At 49.7% G+C, this 26861-nt stretch overlaps 1 protein-coding gene across 3 annotated transcripts in view; it reads right to left on the minus strand.

Moving 5' to 3' along the window:
- Positions 1-26861, minus strand: part of SLC24A4 (solute carrier family 24 member 4) — a 188267-nt gene that overhangs the window by 38872 nt on the left and 122534 nt on the right. For 2 of the 3 annotated variants that reach the window (XM_044932850.1, XM_006071249.3), the window contains exons 3-10: positions 18786-18862; positions 15551-15625; positions 12697-12781; positions 12065-12168; positions 11201-11275; positions 8445-8470; positions 5884-5937; positions 3899-4041 (exon numbers count right to left, since the gene is read on the minus strand). In XM_044932850.1, coding sequence (XP_044788785.1) covers positions 3899-4041; positions 5884-5937; positions 8445-8470; positions 11201-11275; positions 12065-12168; positions 12697-12781; positions 15551-15625; positions 18786-18862 — 639 coding nt within the window. The remainder of the gene's footprint in view (positions 1-3898; positions 4042-5883; positions 5938-8444; positions 8471-11200; positions 11276-12064; positions 12169-12696; positions 12782-15550; positions 15626-18785; positions 18863-26861) is intronic. The other variant, XM_006071250.3, reaches the window with a different exon arrangement.

The raw sequence follows: 26861 nt of genomic DNA on the forward strand, positions 1-26861 counted from the left end.
TCCAGAAATAGAAACCCTTCTGGACACAGCACACAGAAGCAGGGGAGCCTTCCCCTCTGAGGGGCTGCCAAAGCAGGTATGCCCGTCCCTCTCCACTGGTCACCCGCTCCTGATGAGTGTCCTTCCTGGATAACAGGGTAACTAGGAGCAGTCAGAGCAAACCTGCACGAGAGTTAATAGCACAAACACGAACAAATGCACACAAGACACACATACCCTCACCCAACAGGCAGCAAGGCTCAGCAGACAGGAGGCATGTGGTTAGAACCAAAGCCAGGAGGACCATGCATTTGTGGGAGACAAATATTAACCGCCAATGAGGCGTGCATTGAACTCGTGGGTTTTGTTTCTTAAATGCATGTGTTATTGCTTGGGTCAAAGCAGATTACTTACAATTTAGAAGAGGAGAAGTGTTAAGGAGACAAAGGCCAACAGAGATTGCAGAGATGATTAGCGTGCGGTGGACGCCGGGAGTCTGGGGCAGCATTCTTGATGGTGGCCAAGGTGCCGGGGGTTATGTGAAGGAGGGTGTTAGTAGAGGGACTTCAATGCTCGGGACCTCTGGCCATGGGGATGGCCCCTCTCCTCCTTGGCTTCTTGGGCATCTCATCCTGGCACCACCCACCGCGTGCTTAGCAGGTAACCCAGCCAATGTCAGCATGTTGCCCCGGAAGTTTAAGGCCAGATATCACCCGCTCCCTCCCTGTTCCAAGACAAAGTTGTGTCCAGGGCCAGGGAAGCTTGGAAAGGTCCTACAGTGAGCCCAGCTGGTGGTCAAAATGGCCCCGGCTACAGGGTCATGTGCAATGCCACTGGACAGCCAGCAAGGAAAGGCCAGACCCCCAGCCATGGCAGGAAATGGGATGCCCACCTGCCTCCATCCTGGACACTTTCCTTGCTGTATTGTGCTCTGCTTTCTTGAGCAGAATTGAAGTGTGGTATAAAAAAAATGTGTAAAACTTTTAGGGGGAAAAAAAAAACTGTATGCAGAACAAAACTGGAGGATGCTATTCCCCCAAAAAGAGACCAGCTTGCGCTGATCTGGTGAGCTGAACTACATGATCTTTAAGAGCATTCAAGTACATAAGCGCATTTTATAGGAGTGGGGGGTAAAAAGGCAACATCTCCTTTCCTGTCAAGAGGTTGGGTTAAAAAAGTTTGATTTTACATCTATGGGAAATACCAAAACTGCAAAACAGCAAAATCAGGGTTTTGTGTGTGTGTGTGTGTCTTCCTGAAAGCCAGCAATCTTTGACAACCCTGGATGGGGTGGTTTATATGACCTGCCTGGAGCCTGAGGACCAGGGGAGATGAGCTCTGAGTTTGAAAGATTCTGTGGCAACAGTGGCAAAATCCCAAAGCCCTGTTCTCCTCAGGCCCCCCCACCCCGGGGTGTGATCTCCTGCCCAAGTCAATCTGCTTCTAGGGAACAATGTCCTTCAGTGAGTCACAAACACTCCCCCGCTTGCCCACCCTGCCCCCCACCCTGTGTGCACATTGAGCAAGTACTGGGCCGGCCAAAAAGTTGGTGCGGAATTTTCCTTAAGACGGGACGGAAAATCCGAACAAACTTTTTGGCCAACCCAATCTGTTCTGTTCTGTCTCAGGTAACCCCCAGGAGGAAGGCGCCTATCGTGGGTGCTGAGTGAGGGGTGGATCTCTTCACGTGGAAGGAGGAAGGCTGCTGGGGAGAGGGGCCCACCGAAGGAGACCAGGAAGGAGACCTGAAGAGCATGGGCCAGAGAGGAAAGGAGCAGCCACCATCCGGGGTTGAGTCTCTGGGCTCCAACCTCTCCAGTTCCAGGCCTACGTCCCCCAGCCCTGCCCCAGCCCGTTTCCTCCTTGGCTTTTATCTAAGTGCATTCACCCTGATAAGAGCTGGAGGGAGACCTATGTCCCCTCCTTTCCTTGGCCTTAGGGGACAGTCTTGTGTCTAATCTTCCAATTTTCCAGAAATTGTCCTGGACTTTGAGGATTGGGGGAAAGCAATAAACTTGTGGGAAATCCTACTGACATGGATACAAAAGTGAGGGCCACCAGAGAGGGCCTGGAAAGGCCCCACGTGGCCTCAGGGCAGCCTGGATTTGCCTGGAAGAGGAAGTGCTCACATCCCTGACATGTGGCACTGGGGACCAGCCTCCTCCATCAGCCACATGGGCAGCAGGTAGCTCCTGGGGCTGGCAGCTGAGGATGCAGGCATCTCCCACTGACTTGGTAAACAGAATCGCTCCTCTCACCATGAAGGTCCAGAGGATCCCAGGAACCCTGATCTCTATGTACAAGGATGGCCAGGAAGAGCCTCTGTCTTAAGAAACTGTGAGGGGTGGGGACCTGCCTTGGACCTGCCGTGTCTGTGGAGCTAAAAATCCCAAACAGTGGCCACACTGTTTCCTCCCCTCCTGGCAGAGCTGTTCTGGAAACAGCTCTCTTCTGGGGCAGTCTGCGCGCGTCTAAGAAACAGGTGCACGGCACCGGCCTGTGCTCTGCTGGCCTCCTTCCTGGGGCCCCCAGGGGTGGGCCTGTGACCTCAGCTGCACCCATACCCTCTCCCCAGCAGCCTTCCTCCTTCCACATGGAGAGATCCACCCCTCACTCAGCACCCATGACAGGTGCCTTCCTCCTGGGGGTTACCTGAGACGGGACAGAACAGATTGGGTTGGCCAAAAAGTTTGTTCAGGTTTCCCAAAAATCCGAATGAACTTTTTGGCCAACCCAGCACTTGCTCAAGTGTACATGTGAGGAATCTCCTACCCTGACCCACCCCAGGGTGAGGGCTGGGGGAGTGCCTAGGAGTATAGATTTCAGCCCCTACGTGTCCCAGACACAGGCAAACAGTCCCTTCTGAGCCTATAGGAATTAGGAATTAAAGTGACGTAAAAGAGACAGTGACTTGCCCAAGGCCATGAGGAATAAAAGAGAAATACCCCTCAGGAGGCTGGTCCACGGTGCTTTCTCCTGGTTAAAGGAGACCTTTACCAACACCGTCGGTGGAACTTGTCGGCAATGCCAGTTAAAGCTGTTCCCCCCGCCCCCTCCAGATCCTGACTCCAAGAACCTATTCAGACCTTAACACAAGTCTTGGGTGGCAGAGGGCGTCAACGTTCTTGGCTCCCTGGCAGAACTGCCCCCCTGGATGGAATCACCTGGTAATTGGTTGGATTAAGAATAGAGAATAGGGACTTCCCTTGTGGTCCAGTGGTTAAGACTCTGAGCTTCCACTGCAGGGGATACGAGTTCAATTCGTAGTTAGTGAACTAAGATCCCGCATGATGCAAGGTTTGGCCAAAAATTAAAAAGAATTGAGGACAAGGTTCCCAAGGCAGTAGCTGGTCAGGCCCAAACATTTGGGGGTACTTGACAGACTCGGGCTGGCTTCAGAGGTCCAGAATCCCCAAAGGTCCAGGGAGAAGCTGAGGAGACCAGGCCACAGCCCCAGGAGAAGGGGCTTCCAGGGGGGCTTTTGGGGGCAGGTCTGGAATTCCTCTCCAGCTCCATGGCATCCTTCCCAGCCTTGCTGTGCCTCGGGGCAATGAGTCAGCGGTCTCTCTAGAACAGAGGTCTCCAGAACCGGGCCTGGCATCTGAGAAACCACAGGGGGACCCCACCTGCTCTGCCTTCCCAAGTCCTCAGCTTCCTGCCACTGGCCTTTGACATGGGTCAGAGATACGGTTCACTGCATGTCGGGAAAGCCAGGCAGGCCTTGAGCCTTCCTCAGGAGGCCTGGGGCGACCCCTGGGGAACGTGACCGTGGACCCTGGGCTCATCCTTCTCCCATCGGAGCCACAGCTCACACATCACTTGCCCTCCTCATGTGGGTCCTGTGACCAAGGGCGACAGCGACAGCTTATGGCGTGTGTGTGTGACTTTAATGGCGCCCCTCCTGTCTGCTCAGCCTTACCTTGCCCCAGCAATGGCAGGGAGGGGTCATCAGACCTACTATCACAGTAACCATTACCATCCTCCAGCTCACTGTCGACCGTGTTGCCATTTGCAATAGCCTTTTGTTTGATTGTGAAAAAGGCCTGCATCTTCACGTTGTACCTGCAAGTTAGTTAAGGCGGGAGGTCAGAGCAGCAGGAGAGTGCCTAGGGGCGGGGCAGTGGGCAGGGGCCTCCTCCCCACCCCCCTCCCCCGCGCACCTGCAGTGAGCTTGGCCTTGGGTGAGGGGGTGGGGAGCTAAGGGTTTTTCTTTAATTAATTTTTATTCAATTATATTAATAGTTGCTTTACAATGTTGTGTGAGTTTCTACCCTACAGCAACGTGAATCAGCTCCGTACACACAGATATCCCCTCCTTTTTGTGACTTCCTTTCAATTAAATTTATCCCAGAGCAATGAGTAGGGTTCCCTGTGCTATACAGTAGGTTCCCATTATCTATTTTATACATAGTATCAATAGCGTATTTATGTTAATCCTAATCTTTTCAGCTGAGCTGACAGGGTTTCCTGACAGGAACCCTGGAACAATGGGGCCTGCCCCTTTTGAATGGGCTTCCTGGGGTCATAAGAGACCTTTTAACTCAAGAAAATGACTGACGCCTACTTAGGCACACCATAAGCCTGCCCTAACAAAAGCAGCTCAGCCCTCAGGAGAGGCCCAAAGCAGGCGCTCCCAGGCCTGGCCTTGCTCCCGTGGGTGCCCGGAGGCCGTGTCCCCACACCATCTGGCCAGCGTCACTGTCCCCACAGAGAGGAGACTCCGTCCCAGACCTCAGGCTGCTGCCCTCACCCAAAGGCACTCAGAGAGGAGACCATTAAAGACAATTCTGCAGTTTTGACAGCTTACCATCCATTTTTAGAAAACACGATACGTGTTTTATGTCAGTGTGGGGATTCCTAGTCTCATAAACCTCAGTGGTGTTTTCTTTTTTAATTATCTGCGGAGGTGTGAGGAGAAAGTTAAAAATCTGAATGTGGCTTAGCTCATGGGTAGCTTTTTTTTTTTTTTTTTCAATTGTGGAAAAATACATCTGACATAAAATTTTCTGTTTTAACTATTTTCCATTTTCAGGCTCACGTTTCGGTGGCCGTAATTACATCTCTAAGGTGGTGCAACCGTCGCCACTGTCTGTCTAGTCCTCAAATTGTTAGTATCTCAAACAGAACTCTGTTCTCATTCGTCAAGGAATCATTAATGACGCCCTCCCCCAGGCACTTGGTAATCAAGCTCTCATCTGCTGCCTGCCTCTAGGAATCTGAGTCTCCTCAGCACCTCACAGAAGTGGAGTGGCCCAGTATTTGTCCTTTAGTGACCTGACTCCTTTCACTCAGTGTCGCGCCCTCAAGGTTCCTCCACATCAGGCGTGAGTCATACTTTCCTTTTTATGACTGAATGCTACTCATCATGGGTAGTTCTGAGATGATTCTGACCGGGGGAAGCTTCCAGAGGGCCTCATGGGTGCACACCCCCCCCCAGCGTCTGCACCTTTAGAACTGCCTGCGGTACCCTCTGCAATTGTGCAAGGGTGACGGCCTCCAGAGGTGGCATTTTATGAGTCTGGAGAGATTGGAGCTGCCTGGCTCTTTTGAAAGAGTGGCATTAAATTATCAGGGGATTTATAGAGACAGCAAACAAGAGCAGTCACCCTGGGGCCAAGACTGTGGAACACGGTGGGAGAGAGGTCCTTGATTATTATTCAGGGAGCGGCCTCAGCCTCCCTCCACCAGCTGCCCGCCCTGACCCAAGTGCGGACGGTACCGTACAACAGGGTCTGAATATCTCTCTCCCACCTTGGCTGCCCCAGCAGGGTGTCCCCTGGAGAAACAGGGTGGCCAAAAATGACCGAAAGGGCTGACCGAGGTTTTCTTCTGCCTCTGACGAAGGGCTGCAGCGGGGTGTGGAACCACGGGTGAGACAGCCCAGGAGAGGAGAAGGGCACTTACTTCATGATCAGGATGTAAAACACGTACAAGATGATGAGCACCAGGCCTTCCCACCTCAGAGAGAGAAAAGAGGCTGGTTAGAACCAGGGAAGCCCGAGGCTGGGGCTGGGCGTGCCCGGCACAGTGGGTGGGGCAGAGCGGGGTGTCCTGTCACCTTCCCTGACCCAGGACCCAGGCTGGTGGACCAGCAGCCCAGCCCCCATCTGTCCTGCCATCTGGCACTCGCTTGGTAACACAGAAGGCTGGGCTGGGGTCTTCTCAACTACAGGGGCTCTGCGGGACTCAGGAGGAGCTCCTCTAGCTACCTAGAAAAGAGAGGAACTACCTCATCCCAGGGCTTCCCTGGTAGCTCAGCTGGTAAAGAATCTGCCTGCAATGCAGGAGACCCCGGTTCGATTCCTGGGTCAGGAAGATCCTCTGGAAAAGGGATAGGCTACCCACTCCAGTATTCTTGGGCTTCCCTGGTGGCTCAGATGGTAAAGAATGCACCTGTAATGTGGGAGACATGGGTTCGATTCCTGAGTTGGGAAGATGCCCTAGAGAAGGGAAAGGCAACCCACTCCAGAATTCTTGCCTGGAGAATCCCTATGGGCAGAGGAGCCTGAAGGGCTACAGTCCATGGGGTCGCAAAGAGTCAGACACGACTGAGTGACTAAGCCCAGCACCTCATCCCAAGGAAGGGAGGGGAGTGGCCAGGAGTCATGCAGACTTGACCCTAAAGGGCCCTGTGGTCACGTGAGATTCTGGCCAGAGACCAGAGGAGCTGGGGGTACAGGTGGGAAGGTGCCCTAAGAACTGCCTGAAGAGAGGCCGGGCACAGTAGCCTCTTGGGTAGAACATGAGGTGGGGGCCGGTGGGGTGGGCGTCTTTCTGGGGTGCACTCTTCCTGTCGTCCTGCAGAAGCAGCATCCAGCTCCACACATGGTAGGGATTTCTGTAGCTCAGAACACAAGCCTCTGGGCAGTCCCATGGCTTAACTCGTTGGGTCATCTGAGGAATGTATCCTGAAGACCTACTAAGTGCCCAGCATGAGCTGCAGTCATTTTGGGGCACTCTTCCTCTGCTGACAGAGCCCTGAGCCCAGCAGAGCGACAAAGGGGTTTGTCGATGATCTGACCAGCCCCTCAGAACTCTGTCTACAGGTGAGGAAGAGGAGACCCAGAAGAAAGAGACTTTCTGGCTCACAGGTGGGGTAGACCCAGAACCAGTATGCTCTGGTCCCAAAGCATGCAGCTGCTCACGTCAGGCCTCATGAATACATTCCCACAAATAATCACATACAGGATACAGATCTCAATCACTGTCAACGAAGAGAATGTTTTTATGGCTTGTGGAAGATATTGGGTTGGCCAAAAAGTTTGCTCGGGTTTTTACCATAACATATTATGGAAAATACGATGTGATGGTGAAGCTCCAATACTTTGGCCACCTGATGCGAAGAGCTAACTCATTGGAAAAGACGCTGATGCTGGGGAAAATTGAGGGCAAGAGGTGAAGGGGGCGACTGGATGAGATGGTTGGATGGCATCACTGACTCAATGGACATGAGTTTGAGAAAACTCAGGGAGATAGTGATGGACAGATAAGCCTGGAGTGCTATAGTCCATGGGGTTGCAAAGAGTCAGACATGACTTAGTGACTGAACAACAACAACAACATCATGGGGAAAATCTGAATGAACTCTTTGGCCAACCCAATACATTCATGCCTTAAAGGTTGGAGTGGAAATATCAACCTTCTCTTTAGAAGTTTGTGCCTTTTGTATCTTAATTAAGAAATCATTTCCAACCTCAGTGTCATAAAGATGAGTTCTATATTCTACCCTAAAACGCTTTAATTTTGCTTTTTGCAGCAAAATCTTGAATTCCTCTGGGATTTATTCTTATATAAGGTGTGAGGGATTCTACATGGATTCCTTGTTTTTGCAGCACCTGAGGCTGTCCCCCTCCCCATCCCCATCTCTCTGCCTTGTCATGATGCCCCAGCCCAGAACTGGTCCCATTACTGCATTCTCGGTTCCATATTCCACATTGGCCCATGTTTATTCCTGTGTAAAACATCATACTGTCTTCATTATTTTAGCTTTATGAAATATCTTGCTATCTGGCAGGGTGGGAATATTAAGGAAAACAATCTTTGTCACTTTGAAAGGATAGATAAAGGTATGACTGCTTAGAATGATACCCTTTTGGGGACGTCCCTGGTGGTCCAGTGGTTAAGAAGTCACCTTCCAATGCAGGGGATGTAGGTTCCATTCATTGTTGGGGAACTAAGATCCCACACGTCACAGACAATTCAGCCCATGCACCACAACTAGACAGCCCATGTACTCTGGGGCCACACCACAAGTAGAGAGAAGCCCGAGCACTGCAATGAATATTCTGTATACTGCAACTAAGACTCTATACAGTCAAGCATAAATAAATATTACAAAAGAATGATAGCCTTTTTTACTTTCACAAGTTCTTATGTTTGTAAAAATAATTTTTAAAAAGATTCAGTGAACCCAACAAAGAAGGATACTAATGAAAAATGAAAAGAAACAAATGTTTAAAACTTACCACACAATTTCTTCATCATATATGAACTGGGAAGGCAAAAGAAACAAGAGTGGGGGACAGATTTACTCCAAAAGAAGAACAAACACAGACCCCTAAGTACCGTGAAGTGATACACACCAGCTTGCTCTGATTTTCACAGAAAGCTGGCACCTCTCTCTAGGTCTGGGTTTCTCAAATGTAGAAGTGACCCTTCCTTAGTGGAAACCTTGGTCTGCAGATGCTGCAGGGTGAGGCCTAGTGTGGGTCTCCAAAGAGAATTGGTCTGGCCTTCTGATAATCCAAGTAGCCATAGGGGCCCATCTGCAGGGGTCTGCCCTCATTAATGGAATAGGGTTGCTGAAATCAAGAATCTTAAAAACTGAAAAGGTATCTCTGTATGTATGTTTGTGCCTGCATATCTATCTATCTATCTATCCCTCTCTCCCTCCATCTTTGGTACTTCTGTGTGGGGTAGGATGGGGTAGGGTGGGGTGGGTGGGGAGGAAAGGGTGTCATTGTCTTAAAAATAAAGAATAAGCCCTTTGGAAGCTCTGAGGACAAAGGACCCACTTGTACCACTTGAAGGGAGGCCGAGGGTGATGGTGAGGTTGCCATAGCTTCATAAGAGGGCACTGACATTGCCCAACAACTCCACCCAGCATCCCCTATGTGGGATGCAGACAAATGATGCCTTTGTGGTCCTGGGAGGCATCCTGTAACTGCCCCGGCCAGGCCCAGTGCACACAGGAGGGGGCTATGCCCCACCAATCAGATCTTGGAGACATCGGGGTCCCTACACACGATGCCAGGACAGGCCACGGGCTGCAGTCTGGATTTGGGCCCACTGCACCCTCTGCTGGTTGTCAGGTGGGCAGCACACACAGGATCTGCTTTGGGAAGCCACTCGGACTGGGTCATCCTGGCTGGGCACTGCTCTGAGGCTCCCCAGACTCAAGGCTCTGAGGAAGAGGCAGAGGGGAGCCTGATCACCATCTGGGGAACTTGGGGGACACGTATGGGGACAGTGTCAGTTTTTTATCACCCAGTGGAAGGCTACTGGCATTTAGAGGATGAAGACCAGGGACACCAGTCAGTCTCGAACATGTAAAATGTTTCTCCCAGAGGAGTTATCCATATTTGACACACATCTTATGTGTCCTGCTAGATATTTAAGCCAGCAGCAAAAAAAATGACCTGAGCCTTGAACTTAACTTCATTTTATAAATCAAAGTATTTTTACACAGTTTTAATAAATACTTAATTTTCTAGTGAGTTAGCTATCACGCAAGTGGAGAGGGATGACTGTACTTGGCTCAGTTTAGGATTTTATCAGGAGTCATTCACAATTTCAGAAAATTCCATCATCAATGTCAACACCACTCACGGGGTGGCCAGTCCAGCATATCAGCCTGCACTGGCAGCCAGAGGGCCTGGAGACTTCCTGTGTGAGGGCAACAGATTACATCACTTAGCGTTCCAGCATCTTCCTGCCCAAACAGTTACACACTAGATGTATTCTTTTATTACACATTACTTTTGTCTTTTATGATATGCTTTTGGGCATTATGCTGATTTGGCAAAATCATATATAGGTAAATTGTTTTACCTCTAACTTTCATTTTTGGGAGTGTGGTGGGCAGTCTCTCAGATACCTGACATTCAAGCTCCCCTTGGCATGTGGCCTGATCTTAGGGATCTGCTCCTAACAGAATATGGCAAAAGTGAGGGTTGTCACATCCGAGATTCGGTTACAAACAGACTGTGGCTTCCATCTCGGCACCTCCTCGCCCTTGCTGGGAGGGGAAGCAGTCCCCAGTGATGTGAGCTGTTCTATGGACAAGCCTGAGGCCTGCCCACCGCCTCATGAGGGATCTTGAAAGCAGATTGTTGCCCAGGGGAGCCTTGACATAACTGTATTCTGGCCGGTGAGTACACAGATGAGAGATCCTCAGCCAGAGGACTTGGCTAAGCCACTCCCGGATTTGATCCATAGAAAAAGGGGGCAATAAAAGTTTGCTGTCTTAAGCTGCTGAGTACTGAGGGAAATTTGTTACATGGCAACAGCTAACTAATACAAAGATCATGGTTATCAAATCCAGTTGGCTCTAGACGTCCTTAGGTGGAGAACTATTCTAGAACACATTTCATACTCTGAGATCTGGGCATGCCCCATGCATCTGCCCTCTTGATGTGACCTGCCCTCATGCAGTCACTTGAAAGCGCCTTTTGGACGGAAACTGCTCCCCTGTGGGTGACACGGTCCTCGGCAGTAAACTGTGCCACGGGCTTCACTGCTGTGTCACTGTCACGTGGTATGTAGGATGTCACCCCAGCCCTCAGGGGTCCCTGTTTCAGGCCCTCTGCCTTTTCTGCCCACATCCTTGCTCCCAGCTGCCTACCCTGAGGGCTCCCAGCTGGTCTCTCTCTTCCCAGCTCTGCAGTGAGCTAGGAAACCAGAAACTCTGCTCCTTGGGAAACTGGCTCTAAGTGAGGATCTGAAGGCCTCTGATGAGCACATTCTTAAGCTTAACTGCATCAACCATATGATGCCTGCTTTAGCTTTTTCAAGGGCTTTCTGCCCTCAAGGTGGTACCTGGATGTGCTTGATAACCAAGGCATTGGGTATGAGGTTTTTGGGACAGAGAAGCACCGTGGAGGGGAATAGGTCAACTTGACCACAGTGAGTGGCCAGCACACCCCAGGGCGGGGCGCCGTGGGTTCTCTGGTCATAGTGCCAGGGACAGGACAGTGGGGTGGGGGAGGGTGTGTTAACTCACGGCAATGAGCACGATGACAGACAGGGTATAGTACACGGAGTCTCGGCACACGGCCCACCACGTCAGACGGACCACCTGCCGAGCAAAGGGCCATTAGCGTCACCAGCTGGAGGGTGTCCCATTACTCCCAGACCCCTGCAGCTGCAGACACATGCCCTCGGAGCTCATCTTAACTGTCCACCAGGACCGCAGCATGTCTGGCTGCTCCAGGCCACCTTGCTCTCTTGGTCATATTTGGGGACAGAAGGACAGTGTGTTCACATTCATAAGTAATGGCAAAGCTGCCCCCTGCTCCTTCACGGTGACCACATGGCACGTATCCCAGGAGAAGCCATGTGGCTGGGGGAGGCCAGAGACACTCACTCTTCTCTCAGCGCTAGAACTTTCTGGGGGTGACTGGCTGCCTCCCTCTACCTCCCTGGCCAGAAAGAGCTTTCCATGAGCCCGACTCTCTGAGGTCAAGTCTAATGTCCCCCTGTGGCTCCAAGGATCAGGAAGATGTGATAGGAAATCAACAAGCCAGCTTCATGCACCCATAGGGAAGCAGAAGACAGGCCCCAAGTAAGTCCAGAGTCTAGCTCATGGTCAGGGTTACAGGAAATGCTTCTTAAATATTTACTGCTGTCAAACAAACACCCCACAACCCACCCCCGAGAATAGCCAAGGAGGCAGCTGACGCTCTTTCTGCTCTCAGACCCATGGGTGGAAGGAACACAGGACACCCCTGTTACACGCAAGGAAAGGGGCTTGGAGGGGACACCCCCACTCAAAGCCACAGGGAGTTACAGGCATGGCTAAGGATGGGCCTTGGGTCTCTCCCATGCTATCCCTATGTCATTTCATGAGAAGAGAGACACCACTGACCTGCCCTGCAAATAATCCACAAACTCCGATTATACACAGGATGTTGAACACAGCAGAGCCCACGATGGTTCCAACCCCAACATCTCCGTGGGTGATGAACACGCCTGGGAAGAAAGAGGCACAAACCTCATGTGCAAGCCCAGGCCTGCCCTTTCCTCAGACCCTGGCTGGTTCCGTGTCCCCCACCCCATGAATGGACAGGACTTGTTCTTACTACCAGGGAACACCCGAGATGCTGGTGAGAATGACAAAACCAGAGGTGGAAGAGTCCTTAGGGACCCGCTACACCAATCCTCCCATTTTTGGGAACAGCTTTATTGATAATTCACATGCTGTAAAATTCACCCATTTAAAATATCACTTTAGCATTTTCTGGTATAGTCAGAATTATACAATCATCACTGCAATCTAATTTTAGAACGTTTTCATCACCTCAAAAAAAACCCCATACCTGTGAGTACTCTACTCCACTCCACACCCCAGGAGTGGAGTAATTCACTTTCTCTCCACGTCTCCCATTTTACAGATGAGAAAACTGACACTCAGAGCTGAAAAAACATGCCCACAAGAGTCTGGGCACCCAACCTGGGTTCTTCCTATATCCCATGTCTCAAGCTGATAGGATTTCTTACCAATAACAGAGGCAAACAGCTCTGGTGTTGAGCTTCCTGCAGCCATGAAGGTGGCTCCAGCCACATCTTCGCTCAGATGGAGTTTCTGAAACAGAAGTGACCGCAGACCCTCAGGCTGTACTGCGGGTGCAGTAAGCGTGCCTACTGGGCACTTATGGAGAGCGCGGGGCACAGCCCCGCAGCCAGAGTCAAGCTTCAGGGCTGGTGGCCTCTCTTCGCTCATCCCAAGCATATGCCCTCCTCCACTCTGCCTGATGTTCGCTCACCTCAGAGTCCCCTCTCCCCCTCCCCCATCTGTCAATTTTTGTTCATTGTCTGAATGCTTAAATAGTCTCTCTTTGATGAAGACTTTTCAAAAGGGCCACCACGAGTCATCCACTCCCCCAGGGAACAGAAGCCGAAACATGACTCATGCAGTGAGGATCTGAGGTCCACGTGCATGTTTCCCCCAGTGGATGACAAGATGGGTCCTTTTCATCTTTGGATGCCTGGAACAGGAGCTGGGGATCATCGGGGAGTCCGCTAGTCTAGCTCCTGTCACTTCTGATGCTCATGCAGATCTTGGGTACCATGTGAACATCCATACATCAGGTTGTGGGATGTGGCAAACTCAGGTGCATAGCCTGGCCCCTGCATTGCAGAAGGCCTTCCCAATGGCAGGCTGGACACCTGGCTGCCCACTGGAATAGACCTCACCTCCTGTCCCGAGAGTTGAGTCGGTCCTGGGTAATAATTTCACTGGGGGAGCATTTTCTTCTGCCAAGCCCTCGGACAGGGCTAGAACTATCTAGGCCCACTCTGCTTGGTGAGACCACGTTCTGGACACAGAGGCCCATCCTCTGATCTGGAATTTGGGGCTGGGGGCTTTGGGTACTTGGGAAAACCATGGAAATTCTGGGTCCCCCTGAATGCCAACTTAAAGGTGCCCGGCTATGGTCCTTAGAAGGGCTCTGGGAATACTGGCTCAGAGCAAGACTTGGTCTCCTCCAGCCCCCACCTCCCAAAGCATTTCTGGGGAGCCTGGGTTCTGAAGCCACTGAGGAATCCATTCCCTGGGCCAGTACAACCTCCTCAGTAAGCTTGCTACGGAAGGAGTCCTCAGAGGGGTTGGAGCTGTGGGTTTGGTGGAAAATGGGATGGGGGCATAGCATTGACCCCCCCCATGCAGAAGCCCACCCATCCTAGCCCTGCCAAAGAGAAGGTATCACAGAGGTTCGGCCATCAAAGCACCTATGATAGATTTTAGCAGAATCCAAACCATGCTATATGCTGTCCTGCCTCCTTCCTGCCTCTGCCTGGGTCACTCCTTCCCTCTGGAATGACCTCCTTCCACTCAGCTGGTGCAACTTCTCACTTTCCAAAGCCTGGGCCAAATGCTACCTCCTCCATGAAGCTTTCCTCGGTTTCTCCCCAGAGATGCTCCCTCCCTCCTTCTGAATCCTCAGTACTTTTGATGGCTCTCACTAGGTCCCTTCCATCAGTCTTCCCTATTAAGCCAGGACCATCACCCTTGCTCACCTCTGTGTTTTTAGGGAGATGGGTAACCTTGTCTAGCATCTCCACTGAATGTGGTCCTGGGTCTATGGGCTTCTGTCACCCCAAAGCGGGCAGGGGACCCAATCTTGTGGCTGCGACCCACAATATATTCTGGGGTGTATATTCTGGAAAGACCAGTTGACTGTTTTTCCTGAGGGTCTCCTCTGAAGAAGTGATAGCCCACCACCCCAGGGCTGCCTCTAGGTTGAACATTCAACCCTGACATCCCAGCAGCCATTTCCTGATTCTGTTCCTCCTCTGGCTCAGTTCTCTCACTGACAGGTGTCTTGGAGAAGAGCATATGGTTTGATCTGAGTGGGGTGAGAGGTCAAGTGTGGAGCAAGGGGAAGGCAGGGCCTTTGCACACTTTTGCCAGGTCACTCACCACTTAGTGAACTAGGTCAAAAGCAGCCAGTCCTCCTGGAGCTCAAGTAATGGGGATGTGCCCACCCCTAACAATCCATGTCCAACCTGCAAATGTCCCAATGACAGTATGGCTTCAAATAGCTGGGAGACTTCAAGTGGATAAAGTGCAGTGACACCCAGATCAGTCTGTACTTGTGCACGTGTGTTAAGTTGCTTCAGTCTTGCCCGACTGTGTGTGACCCTATGGACTGAAGCCTGCCAAGTTCCTCTGCCCATGGGATTCTCCAGGCAAGGATACTGGAGTGGGTTGCCGTGCCCTCTCTCCAGGGGATCTTCCGAGCCCAGGGATTGAACCCACATCTCTTGTGTCTCCTGCATTGGCAGGCAGGTTCTTTACCACTAGCGCCACCTGGGAAGCCCCCAGTCTGAACACAGCAGATGCTAAAAACAGAGACAGTTTTCCTTCCTTGGCTAGAAGCTGAGGGAGGAGGGGGCAGGACTGGGAAAACTTAATAAAAGAATTAAAAGGAGACAATGTCAGGCTGCAAAGGTTAGGACCAAAGGCATTCCCTGCCATTGCAGCTCAGCATCTTCCCTGGGGACACAGAGCCCCACCTGGTACCTGTCACTTGCAGCTGGTTTTGGCAAATGCTTGCTAATTAACCAGCTTTGGCTTGACTACCAGCACGTGCTATGAAGCCAGAGGTCCTGGGTAATCATTTCACTGGGGGAGCATTTTCTTCTGCTAAGCTCTGGGGGAAGACACCACCCCCTAATTGTAATCTGGAACTTCAGAGCGAGGCTTTGCATTAGCCATGCCAAGTACTTGGCCTGACAACCTTCATTGCCAGAGTGTTCCCCACTTCTTGGCCTGGTACTGATATGCCAAGTGTCAGTCACCCCCAGCCCCCGACCCAGGCTTTGCCAAAGGTCCTAAGTCCTTCCCACGCACCTCGCAGATCTTCTCTAGAGACGGAACAAAGAAGTCATCACACACTATGGCCAAGGCGTAGAACATGTACAGAGCCTGCAAAGGAAACAGGGGGACAGCATCAGCCAGGACTCCCGCCAGCAGTGGGCATGGCCAGGAATCCATCGTGCTCCAAACCAGCCTGCTTGGGTTAGGAAAACTCCAGCACCACTGGGGTGTGCTTCTCCTCAATCCCCTCACTGGCAGATGGGACCCAGACAGGAGAAATAACCCGCTGAGCATCAGAGGGGACTAAAAGTCAGTCCACAGAGTCCTGTGTCCCTTCCTCTCTTCTTAAACAAGCAACCCTCTCTCTCCAACACACAAGTAGGCCCTCGACAGGCAAGATCCAAACCTCAAGGGCTGAGAAGGAAAGCATTTAAAACCATCACCTTAAGAGTTTAAAATAATCATCATCCTGATTTCCCCTCTTTGAGTTTTAGCAAAGGCATCATTTCCTGTCACCAACTGCCCACCTCCTGTCAAAACAGACAACTTGAGACCCAGCATTTCCTGGGTTGCTGCTTGATGTTGGTCCAGGTTAAAATACATGAGCCACTGAACATTGGGAGGTTCATGGGACAGAATCCAGATTCTAGGGCTAATCCTGGGAATTTTTTGCCTTGTGATTTTGGGTAAGTCATGTCTCCAAGTCTCATTTTCTTCTGTTTGATGACAGAGCAACAACAGATCAGTAGTTTTTAGATGACGTTATCTGCAGAACTCCTCTCTGACCTGTCCACCCAAATGACTTTACTGAGCTCATCTTATATGCCAGGTACTATTCTAGCCATGAGGGATAAGGTGAAAAGGATGCCAGGAAAAGCCTCTGCCTCTTTGTGGGGGACAAATAGGCAAATAAAGTATCTATAATGGCTAGGAAGCAGCATGTGAAAAGGTCCTGAGGCAGGAGTGTGTTCGATGCATTTGAAAAACAGCAAGGACATTGGTGCAGGCAGAACAGATTGAAAGTAAAGTGGAAAACGACTAAGGTGAGGTTGGAGGGAGCGGCAAGGACCAGAATCTGTGGAAAGGAGATGGGATTTTATGCTGAGCACTGGAGGAAGCCATTTTTTCCTTCAGAGAAAACGCGAGATGAATGCCCTATTCACAAAAGAGGGAAAGGCTGGGCTGCTTCAGCTAAAATGGTGTGATATTCCAACAACTTTACAATTAATTGCATGCATGCAGGCATGCTCAGTCGGTCAGTTGTGTCTGACTCTTTGCGACCCCATAGACTGTAGCCCTCCAGGCTCCTCTGTCCATGGAATTTTCCAAGCAAAAATACTAGAGTAGGTTTCCATTCCCTACTCCAGGGGATCTTCCCGACCCAAGGGTCGAATCCATGTCTCTTGTGCCTCCTGCATCGGCAGGTGAATTCTTTACCCACCGAGCTGTCAGGGAAGCCCACCAATAAAGTGGGAGATCTATTCAACTGTGACCACAGCATCCAAGGCAAATGTGTGCTGGAGTCCAGGTGTGGCTATCCCTGAATTTGACTCATTATCATTTGGGGGGAAGCAAAAAGAAACAAATACCGGGGGTATGGGGAACATGGAGAGAGAGAGAGAGACAGGAGACACTGCTACAAATCTCAGGATCCCAACCTAAATTCATACCCTCAGAAATTTGCCCCTACAGCATTTCCCAGGCAAAGAGCCTCTGGTTCCCCTGACGTCTCAGAAACACTGGAGAGAAAAGGGGGCCAAGATGGCACCACTATTTCCTTCACTTGGGCGGGAAGTTCTGAGAAGCTTCTTAGTGCTACAGACAAAACCTGGCTCCAAAGCTCAAGTTTTTTCTCGCTCTAAAGAAGGGCTCAGCAAAGTTTTTCTTAAAGTGTCTGATGAGTCTTTACAGGCCATACAGCCTGTCATAACTCTTCTGCTGTAGAAGAAGAGCAGCCATGGACATGAGGGTGGTTGCCTACCAATAAAACTTTATTTATAAACACAGGAAGTGGGCTGGAGTTTGTTTTCCAGATGTAGTTGGGTAGTGCGTGCTCTAAAAGGGTTCCTGCAAAATTCCCGAGGACCTCTCAAGTTCAGAAAAAAAGGCTTTGACAAGACATTGGTGAGGCAGAGGGACAGATTGTGGGACTAACTGGTCAAATCCACATCCCCTCAGTGAATGGGGAGGGCAGGGGAAAGCCAGAGAAACTAGAAAGATAATAACTCCCTTTGAGAAATAATACACAAGACTGTCACTTGAAATTTGCCTACAATCTTCATTTTCATTAATGGTTTATCCTGTTAATTAAAACTTCACTCACCCCTTATTCTCAGGTGGCTACTATCTATGTGAGAATCCCAGCTTTCCCTTGCTTAATTATCTCTTGCAAAGATGAATACTTGGTTGAGTTTAAATATAGAAGCAGATGGTGCTGAGCGGTCAGGGAACCACATCAGGAGGAACATTTGCTGTGGTAGATCCAAAGTAGAAAATTAAACCCTAAGCGCTTTCATTTCCCTGCATCAGATGACGAGGCCGGCAAACTTTTTCTACAAAGAGACAGACAGAAGATCTTTTTTGGCTTTGTGGACCCCAGAGTCTTTGTCACAACTACTCAGGTCGGCCAGTGAAGCAGAAAAGCAGCCACAGATGATATACAAATGAATGAGAATGGCTGTGTTCCAATAAAACTTCATTTATAAGTATGGACAATGGCTGTGGGCTGTAGTTCGCATGCAGAGAAGAGCAATTATTACCTATCATTTAGGTTTGAGCCCACTATGCCTTTTTGAACTGCTACTCAAACTCTGCCGCTGCTCACCAGGCTCATTTAATACCGAGGAATTTTGAGAAGAAGGGCACCAAAGTCTCAAACAGCAGTTATGTCAGGATGGTAGAACATGGTGGGGGGGAGTCCTGGAGAGCATTATCCCATTCCCTGCTATGTCTGAAGGATGTGACCCATGTTCGCTTGTATTTACACATCTGGGAAAGAGATGCCATCACTCCCATTTTATAAAAAGCAGAAAAGGAGGCACAAGAAGACGTGAATCTTTGTCCTGGCTCTGGGGCCATTCACTGTGCGACACTGAGCAAGTCACTTCACATCCTTAACACTTCATTTCTTTGCGGTTAAAACACGTCCAGGACCTGTTCTCAGAGGGCTCTTATAAGAACACGGTGAGATCTCTGACACCTTGTGCTCTGCAGACAGGCTCCCCCTGCCGGAAACTGAGGGATGTCCCACCCCAAGAGGGCCACTTACACCAAGAATATGCAGCAGGACGGCCCCGTGCTGTCGCTCGTTGTTGGAGAACAGGTCTGTGGGGAACTCGTGAATTGCTGGAAGACAAGAGGACAGGGTAAGGTGTTAGTTATCACGGAGTGTCCCTAGGGCTTGGCCATGGAACTGTGGAGGCCCCTGGTGTTGGACCTGGGGAGAGGCTGGCTATTTCTCCTCTGTGGCAGATCTGAGCTCTTAGGAAAACATTGCTGGATATAGATTATCCAGATATTCTAGTACCTTAGAGTTGACCATGGTTTGTATATCCCTTGCAATTAAAAAAAGAGAGCATGAAACACATCACAACCACTAGGATGGCTATAAACAAAAAGACAGATAAAAACTAGTGTTGGCAAGGAGGCTGGAACCCTCATACATTACTAGTAGGGATGTAAAACAGTGCAGTCTCTTTGGAAAACAGTCTAGCAGTTCCTAAAAAGATTAAACAGAGAGTTTGACCCGCAATTTTACTCCCAAGTATCTTCCCAGGGGAAATGGAAAACATACGTTCACACAAAACCTGTACATGAATGTTCATAGTGGTATTATTCATAATAACCAAAATGCAGAAACAACCCAAACATCTACCAACTGATGAGAGGATAAAGCGTGATACATCCATACAAATGGAATAGTATTTGGTGATAAAAAGAAGTACTGATACATGTTACAACATGGAGGATGCTTGAAAACATTTTGCTAAGTGAAAGAATTGTAAGAAGTCAGTCACAAGACTACTTATTATATGATTCCATTAATATAAAATGTCCAGAAGAGGACAATCTATAAAGATGGAGATAGATTAATGGTTGCCCAAGGCTGGAGGGTATGGTGTTTGGGGGATGACAGCTAAGAGATACTGCGTTTCTTTCTGGGGTGATGTTTGCAGTGATGCTTGCCCAATTCTAAATATGAAGGGCCACTGAATTCTGTGTTTTAAACAGATGACCTACATAGTATGTGAATTATATCTCAATAAAGTTGTGACCCCAGGTGGTATTAGTGGTAAAGAACCCTCCTGCCAATGCAGGAGACTGAAGAAACTCGGGTTCAATCCCTGGGTCCGGAAGACCCCCTGGAGGAAATGGCAACCTATTCAATATTCTCGCCTGGAGAATCCCATGGATGGAGGAGCCTGGCAGGTTACAGTCCATGGGGTCGCAAAGAGTTGGCCACAAAAGCGACTTGGCACAAAGTTGTTACCAAAAAAAGCATTAAAAAATCGAAAGATGCCAAAGAGGAAAATCAGGGGATGGTTCCTCATTCTGTCAAAGAATTCTGATCACATTCTTACCAGAGAGCTTTCCAACTGGCTTCAACGCACACTCAGATCTGTTACGAACACAATCCCCACCAAGAGTCTTGCTGAGGCTGGAGACAGTTGTCTTGCTCTGAGTGGGCTGTGAGTTCCAATGGCCAAGTTCAGGTCTTAGCTCTAATATTTACAGGCTGGGTCAACAGGGATACGTTCCTTAACTTCCTTGTGCCTCAGTTTCTTCATTGGTAAAATGGTGAGATTAACTTTAATCACATGCCTTAAAGTGTTTCAAGCTCATGGCGAGCTTCAAACCAGCACCCTCATCCCAGGATTCTAGAATTCTCTTCCCTCACCACTGTCAAGTCAGAGCTGAGAAGCAGCTCCAGGAAGAGAGGTTGGAGTCGCTTCAGAGCTCAGGGACAGATGGCCTCTTTGCAAAGACCTTCCGCTCTGGACCCGCCAGCCCTTTCTCCCACCTTCTCCTCCCACCCACAACACATCTGTCACTCCTGGTGGGGAAGTGGAGATCCCAGAGAGGTCAAGTGATGTTGTCAGGGATGGGGATGGCACTGTGGGCACCAGGAAAATCTGTCCTCTGCTGAGCACTCATTCAGCAGAACCACACAGAGCAGGGAAAATGGTTCATGGGAGGCGAGGCTCCAGGTAAGCCCTGGAAGGGGAGCTGAAGCCAAGCTGGAACAAGGGAGGAGGCAGGGCTAGGACCACCCTTGTCTCCTGACCTCTCAGGTCCACCCCAGTGCCAGGTACGCTTCCACCAGTATATGCAGCATCTCAGGTCACTGAGCACCATGTCATGCACCTATCTTTGGCCCCAAGAATGCCCCTGTGGGGTGGGTACCATGTGCTCTGGGCTCACGGCATTCTGGACTGTGGGGGGAGCCCCGTGAGGCAGGGAGCCCTCTGCTTTGGGAATCAAACACTCAGGAAGCAGGTTCTGTCTCTGACGTGCCCAAGTAGTCTGAACAACTCATTTGCTTCTTGGCCTCAAAATGCTCACCTGCAATGGAGGATGAACTGTTTCTCATCATCCAGTCAATCCTAAAGGAAATCAACCCTGAATATTCATTGGAAGGACTGATGCTGAAGCTAAAGTTCCAATACTTTGGCCACCTGATGCAAAGAGTTGACTTGTTGGAAAAGACCCTGATGCTGGGAAAGATTGAAGGCAGGAGGAGAAGAGGGCGGCAGAGAATGAGATGGTTGGATGGCATCACCGACTCAATGGACATGAGTTTGAGCAAGCTCCGGGAGATAGTGAAAGACAGGGAAGCCTGGTGTGCTTCAGTCTATGGGATCACAAAGAATTGGACATGACTTAGCGACTGAAAAACAACCGCCCCCAATGGGTGACCAATAGGTAAGTATCCTTCAATGTCATTTCTGCAGGTTCTCCATCAGACACTGCCACATCCCCATATCCTCATCACTGGTCCTCATCGAATACTGGAAGCTTCGGGAAGGCATTGATCCACACTGTCATGGCACACAGTAGGTTCTCAATAGACCTTAACAGTCAATTGAAAATGCTAAAATATTTGGTTGGCCAAAAAGTTCGTTCAGGTGTTTCCATACCATGTTTCTGGTATGTTTGGGTTTCTGGAAAAACCCAAATGAACTTTTTGGCCAACCCTATATTAACAAAAAGGGCTTCCCTCAAAGCTCAGTTGGTAAAGAATTCACCTGTAATGCAGAAGACCCCGGTTCAATTCCTGGGTTGGGAAGATCCGCTGGAGAAGGAATAGGCTACCCATTCCAGTACTTTGGCCACCTCATGCGAAGAGTTGACTCATTGGAAAAGACTCTGATGCTGGGAGGGATTGGGGGCAGGAGGAGAAGGGGACGACAGAGGATGAGATGGCTGGATGGCATCACTGACTCAATGGATGTGAGTCTGAGTGAACTCCGGGAGTTGGTGAGGGACAGGGAGGCCTGGCGTGCTGTGATTCATGGGGTCGCAAAGAGTCGGACACGACTGAGCGACTGATCTGATCTGATCCAGTATTCTGGCCTGGAGAATTCCATGGACTGTGTAATCCATGGGGTCGCAAAGAGTCAGACACAACTGAGCGACTTTCACTTATTAACAAAAATGACAATGTACATCATCTCATCCTGTTAGAATGTTTTCATTACTCTTGCAAGACTCTTAAATACCTAGAATGATACCTCTTCTGGTTCAGAGTGGACACTCAATAAATGCTTATAAGTGCATGCTCAGTTGCTCACTCATGTCTGACTCTTTGCAACCCCATGTACTGTAGCTCACCAGGTTCCTCTGTCTATGGAATTCCCCAGGCAAGAATACTAGAGTGGGTTGCCATTTCCTTCTCCAGGGGGCCTTCCCAACCCAGGGATCGAACCCATGTCTCCTGCATTGCAGGCGGATTGTTTACCCACTGAGCCACCTAGGAAGCCCCAAATGCTTATTATAAACTTCCAGGATAAAAGTCCCTCCTCTGTGAATATAATTTGGCTCTAAAAGTGATGGGTTTTCCTTTAAAACAGAAAAAAAAATCTGCTTTTTAAGATAAGTCTCCCAATAAAACCTAGAAAACATTATTAGCTCCCCTAGACATTCAGAAAATGTTCCCACTTTAAAATAAGCAGCATTTAATGAAATATAGATTCTTTCACTTTTTTCCCCTGTAATCAAACTTCTTTAATAGAATTGCTGCTGTCAGTTCAAGGGCAGGAGTCTGCTTCAAGGCTCGGCTCAGAGATGGAGAATTATAGAGAGAAAAACTTGGCATTCTTGTGTCCGGGATCTTGTTTCCAGGAGAAATGGAACTGTCTGGGATATAAGGGCAGATCAAACAGACATTTCTGCCATGAAAATTTGAGTCAGTTTTTGATTCTCCAAACCAATGATTTGTGAGCTGGTGATTTATCCAATCCTGGGCACTCTTTGAGAATTAGAAACAAGTGAGGCTGCCTTTCTGCTATAAGGACATATCGTCTGGGCTCCAGTGGGGAGGGGGATGTGGGTTATAAATGACCTTGTCCTTGGTGAGAAATGGCTTCTACTGATTCAGCCGCAGCACCTTGCTCTGTGACCCTGTGCATACGCTAGAGGGCTGTGGAGGGGAGCAAATGCCATCATGGCCTGAGTTCTGCCAGCAGAGACAGAGTAACTGGCAGAGCCACCAGCTGCTCATGACCCATCACCCTCTGTACCTACCCAAGTCTTCTGGACACACCCCGAGCCCATGAGGTAGGCACCACAGCCACAAATGTCCCTGTTTTCCAAATAAGACTCAGCAGGGAAATGATCTGTTCAGGGACCACATAAGCCAGGACTTAGCATGGAAACCCTCTAACACAGATGGAAATCACGCAGTACCAGGACATGGAGACTTGACTTGGGTCCTGATTCAACTACCCATCAGCTTGTGGAACCCTGGGCAAGTCATTTAACCTCTCTGTCCTTTCCGTTTCTTCTGTGGCAATCTGCTACCACACAAGGGGATGAAATAGTTGTTATTGTGTGCGGCATGCCCTGGCATGGATATTAAGGCTACAAGCAGGGATATGGTCACTCTGCCCTCCCCAGTTGGCAGCTGGTAACTGGGACCCATCCACTCCCCAATTCAAGAATCAAATCCTCTAGAAACTGGCATATGGGGGAGGGGGGGAGTGTAGAGGCCACAGAGCCAATGTATTAATAGCAGGAACTCCATCCCTCCCACCTTTGTCATCAACAGCAACAATTTTCAACTGCAGGCAGCCTATGCAGCTGCTCGGGGCTTTGTCTCCAGAAGCAGATAACTTGCAGGTTTCAGGGAGTGCCTCTGTTCTTTGTAACCTGTATGACCTTGGGAAGTTACTGAACACCTCCTGGCTGTGACCTCATCTGTAAGTGGGGATGCTACAGACCCTGCCTGCCAGACTGCAGTAAAGATTAAGTGATACAGATAATGTATGCATGGCACTTAGCCCAGCTAGGCTGCCATCACTCTGAGGATCACTGATGGACAGACTCCTCCCTCCACACCAGGTCAGTTCCCGCTGATCCAGAGGACGAGCCTTGGCTTGTGAAAATCAAAGAGAAGACAAAGCCAGCTTAGTGGGGCAAAGGGTGAGCATGATTAGACCGGCCACATTAGGACCTGAATGCAGGTGCAGTTTAATCCCTGCTTCCTGAGAAAACCTTCTTCTCCTCTCTTGGGCTTGCTGGGATCATGAGCCCCCGGCCATGTTCAAGGGCAGGACGCCTGCATGTCTGAGAGGGAGCTGCGGCTGCCCTACCTGATGAAATCCCCACCAGGGAGAAGGGAGGAATCAACAGGGTGCACACAAGCGGCTTTTGAGGTCACACCTAAGCCTTTAAGCCACAGAAATCTGGGGGTGGTGGGTGTGGGGAGGGGGAAGAGATGTGTCTGCAGGTGGAGCGGAGCTCAGAACACCGAAGACGATTCCAGCACCGTCCACACTGCGGGGTGGGGGTGGAGGAGCTGCCAGCGACCCAGCAGCTACTCCCAACTCCTCTCTTAGAATTCTTTCCTGTGGACCTCAGTGCCCATAATTGGTTTCTCCATCACTCTTGGTTTTGGACACCCCCTCCACTGTGTGCAGGGGGTGGGGGTGGGGGACTAGGGCAAGAGGTCTTTCCTGTCAGTTGCCTTCCTAAACACCAGAGTTTTACGCAGGCTTCCCAGGTAGCACTAGTGGTAAAGAACCTGCCTGACAATGCAGGAGACATAGGAGACTCGGGTTCAATCCCTGGGTCAGGAAGATCCCCTGGAGGAGGGCATGGCAACCCATTCCAATATTCTTGTCTGGAGAATCCCATGGATAGAGGAGCTTGGCAGGCTACAGTTCACAGGGTCGCAAAGAATTGGACATGACTGAAGCTGAAGAATTGATGCTTTTGAACTGTGGTGTTGGAGAAGACTCTTGGGACTCCCTTGGACTGCAAGGAAATCCAACCCATCCATTCTAAAGGAGATCAGCCCTGGGTGTTCTTTGGAAGGAATGATGCTAAAGCTGAAACTCCAGTACTTTGGCCACCTCATGCAAAGAGTTGACTCATTGGAAAAGACTCTGATGCTGGGAGGGATTGGGGGCAGGAGGAGAAGGGGACGACAGAGGATGAGATGGTTGAATGGCATCACCGACTCGATGGATGTGAGTTTGAGTGAACTCCAGGAGTTGGTGATGGACAGGGAGGCCTGGTGTGCTGCAATTCATGGAGTTGCAGAGTCAGACACAACTGAGTGACTGAACTGAACTGAACTGAAGCAACTTAGCATGCCTGCAAACATTGGAGGGAAAACCATAAGGCCCCAGGGGACATCTGCCATCCCTTCCCCACCAAAAGCTACCAAGTTCTCGAACATAAACCAGACCCCTAGGGCACAGCTGACCTTTTTTGTTGACACACACAGTTAGATGGGTGATGCCATTATATTTCAGAAACCCTGAATTCATGTTGCCCTTTCAAAGCTCTATACTTTGGCTGACATTGCTGCTAGCTGCAAAATGTATGAATTTGTTTAACAAGTATTTACTGAGCCCCCACACAGCAGGCATTGGACTCTCTGGGAGCAGGTGGATGAAGTCCTGATGCATCTATGAGCATCCTCAGGCCTGGCAGCTCCTCACCTTGGAGGGCGATGAGACTTCTGGAGAAAGCAAGAACTACTCAGCAAGTGACTGGTTAGCAGGATGGCAAACACCCTGATCCTGAATGAGTACAAGTCAATACATGCTTCTTGAGAGTTGACTATGCGTCAGGCACCAGGCTAAGTGCTGAGCCTTGAGGATGGGCTCTTAAGGGGCTGGTGGGAATTGGACAAGTGAACATATGATTGAGAGACGGTAAAGCTTGCTGTGATAGTGAGGCACGGGGAAGCCAGGGGTCACTGACCTGCAGGAGGTGGGAAGGGCAGCAAGCCTGTGCAGAGAGTGATGCCCATGTCAAGTTTCTCTTTTCTTGACCAGAGGATAATTGCTTTAGAATGTTGTGTTAGTTTCTGCTGTGCAATGAAGTGAATAAGCTATATGTATACCGATATCCCTTCTCTCTTGAGCCTTCCCCCGTCCCCTCCCCATCCCATCCCTATAGGTCATCACAGAGCACCGAGCTGAGCTCCCTGTGCTTCCCACAGCTATCTATTTTACACATGGTAGTGCATATGTCAACGCCACCCTCTCAGTTCATCCCACCCTCTCAATTCATGCCACCTCTCCTTCCCCCATTGTGTCCACAAGTCTGTGTTTTACATCTGCATCTTTACTCCTCCCCTGCAAATAGGTTCATCAGTGCCATTTTTCCAGATTCCATATATATGCATTAATGTATGATATTTGTTTTTCTGACTTACTTCACTCTGTGACAGGTTCTAGATTCATCCACATCACTACAGCTGACTCAGTTTTCTTCCTTTTTATGCCTGAGTAATATTCCATCATATATATGTGTACCCCAATTTCTTTATCCATTCACCTGTTGATGGCATTTAGGTTACTTCCGTGTCCTGGCTACTGTAAAAAGTGCTGCAATGAATACTGGGTACATGTGTCTTTTTGAATTATGGTTTTCTCTGGAGTCAAATTTTGAAGGCTGTGTTACTGACCTCCAAAGTTCTTTAATCTGCCTGTCAAGTCCTGAGAAGATCATTATTTCTGTTTTGTTGATGAGGAAATTGAGGCTCTGAGAAGCTACAGGAGTCACCTGCAATTGTAAAATCACTGTTTGACACAGGAGAGAGAAAAACCCAGGCTGGGAGCCCAACCGATGCCAGGCTATTTTCACCTAAGCATTTTACCCACATCTCAGG

The sequence above is a fragment of the Bubalus bubalis genome, chromosome 20 (genome assembly GCF_019923935.1).
Source record: "Bubalus bubalis isolate 160015118507 breed Murrah chromosome 20, NDDB_SH_1, whole genome shotgun sequence".
Lineage (NCBI taxonomy): Eukaryota > Metazoa > Chordata > Mammalia > Artiodactyla > Bovidae > Bubalus > Bubalus bubalis.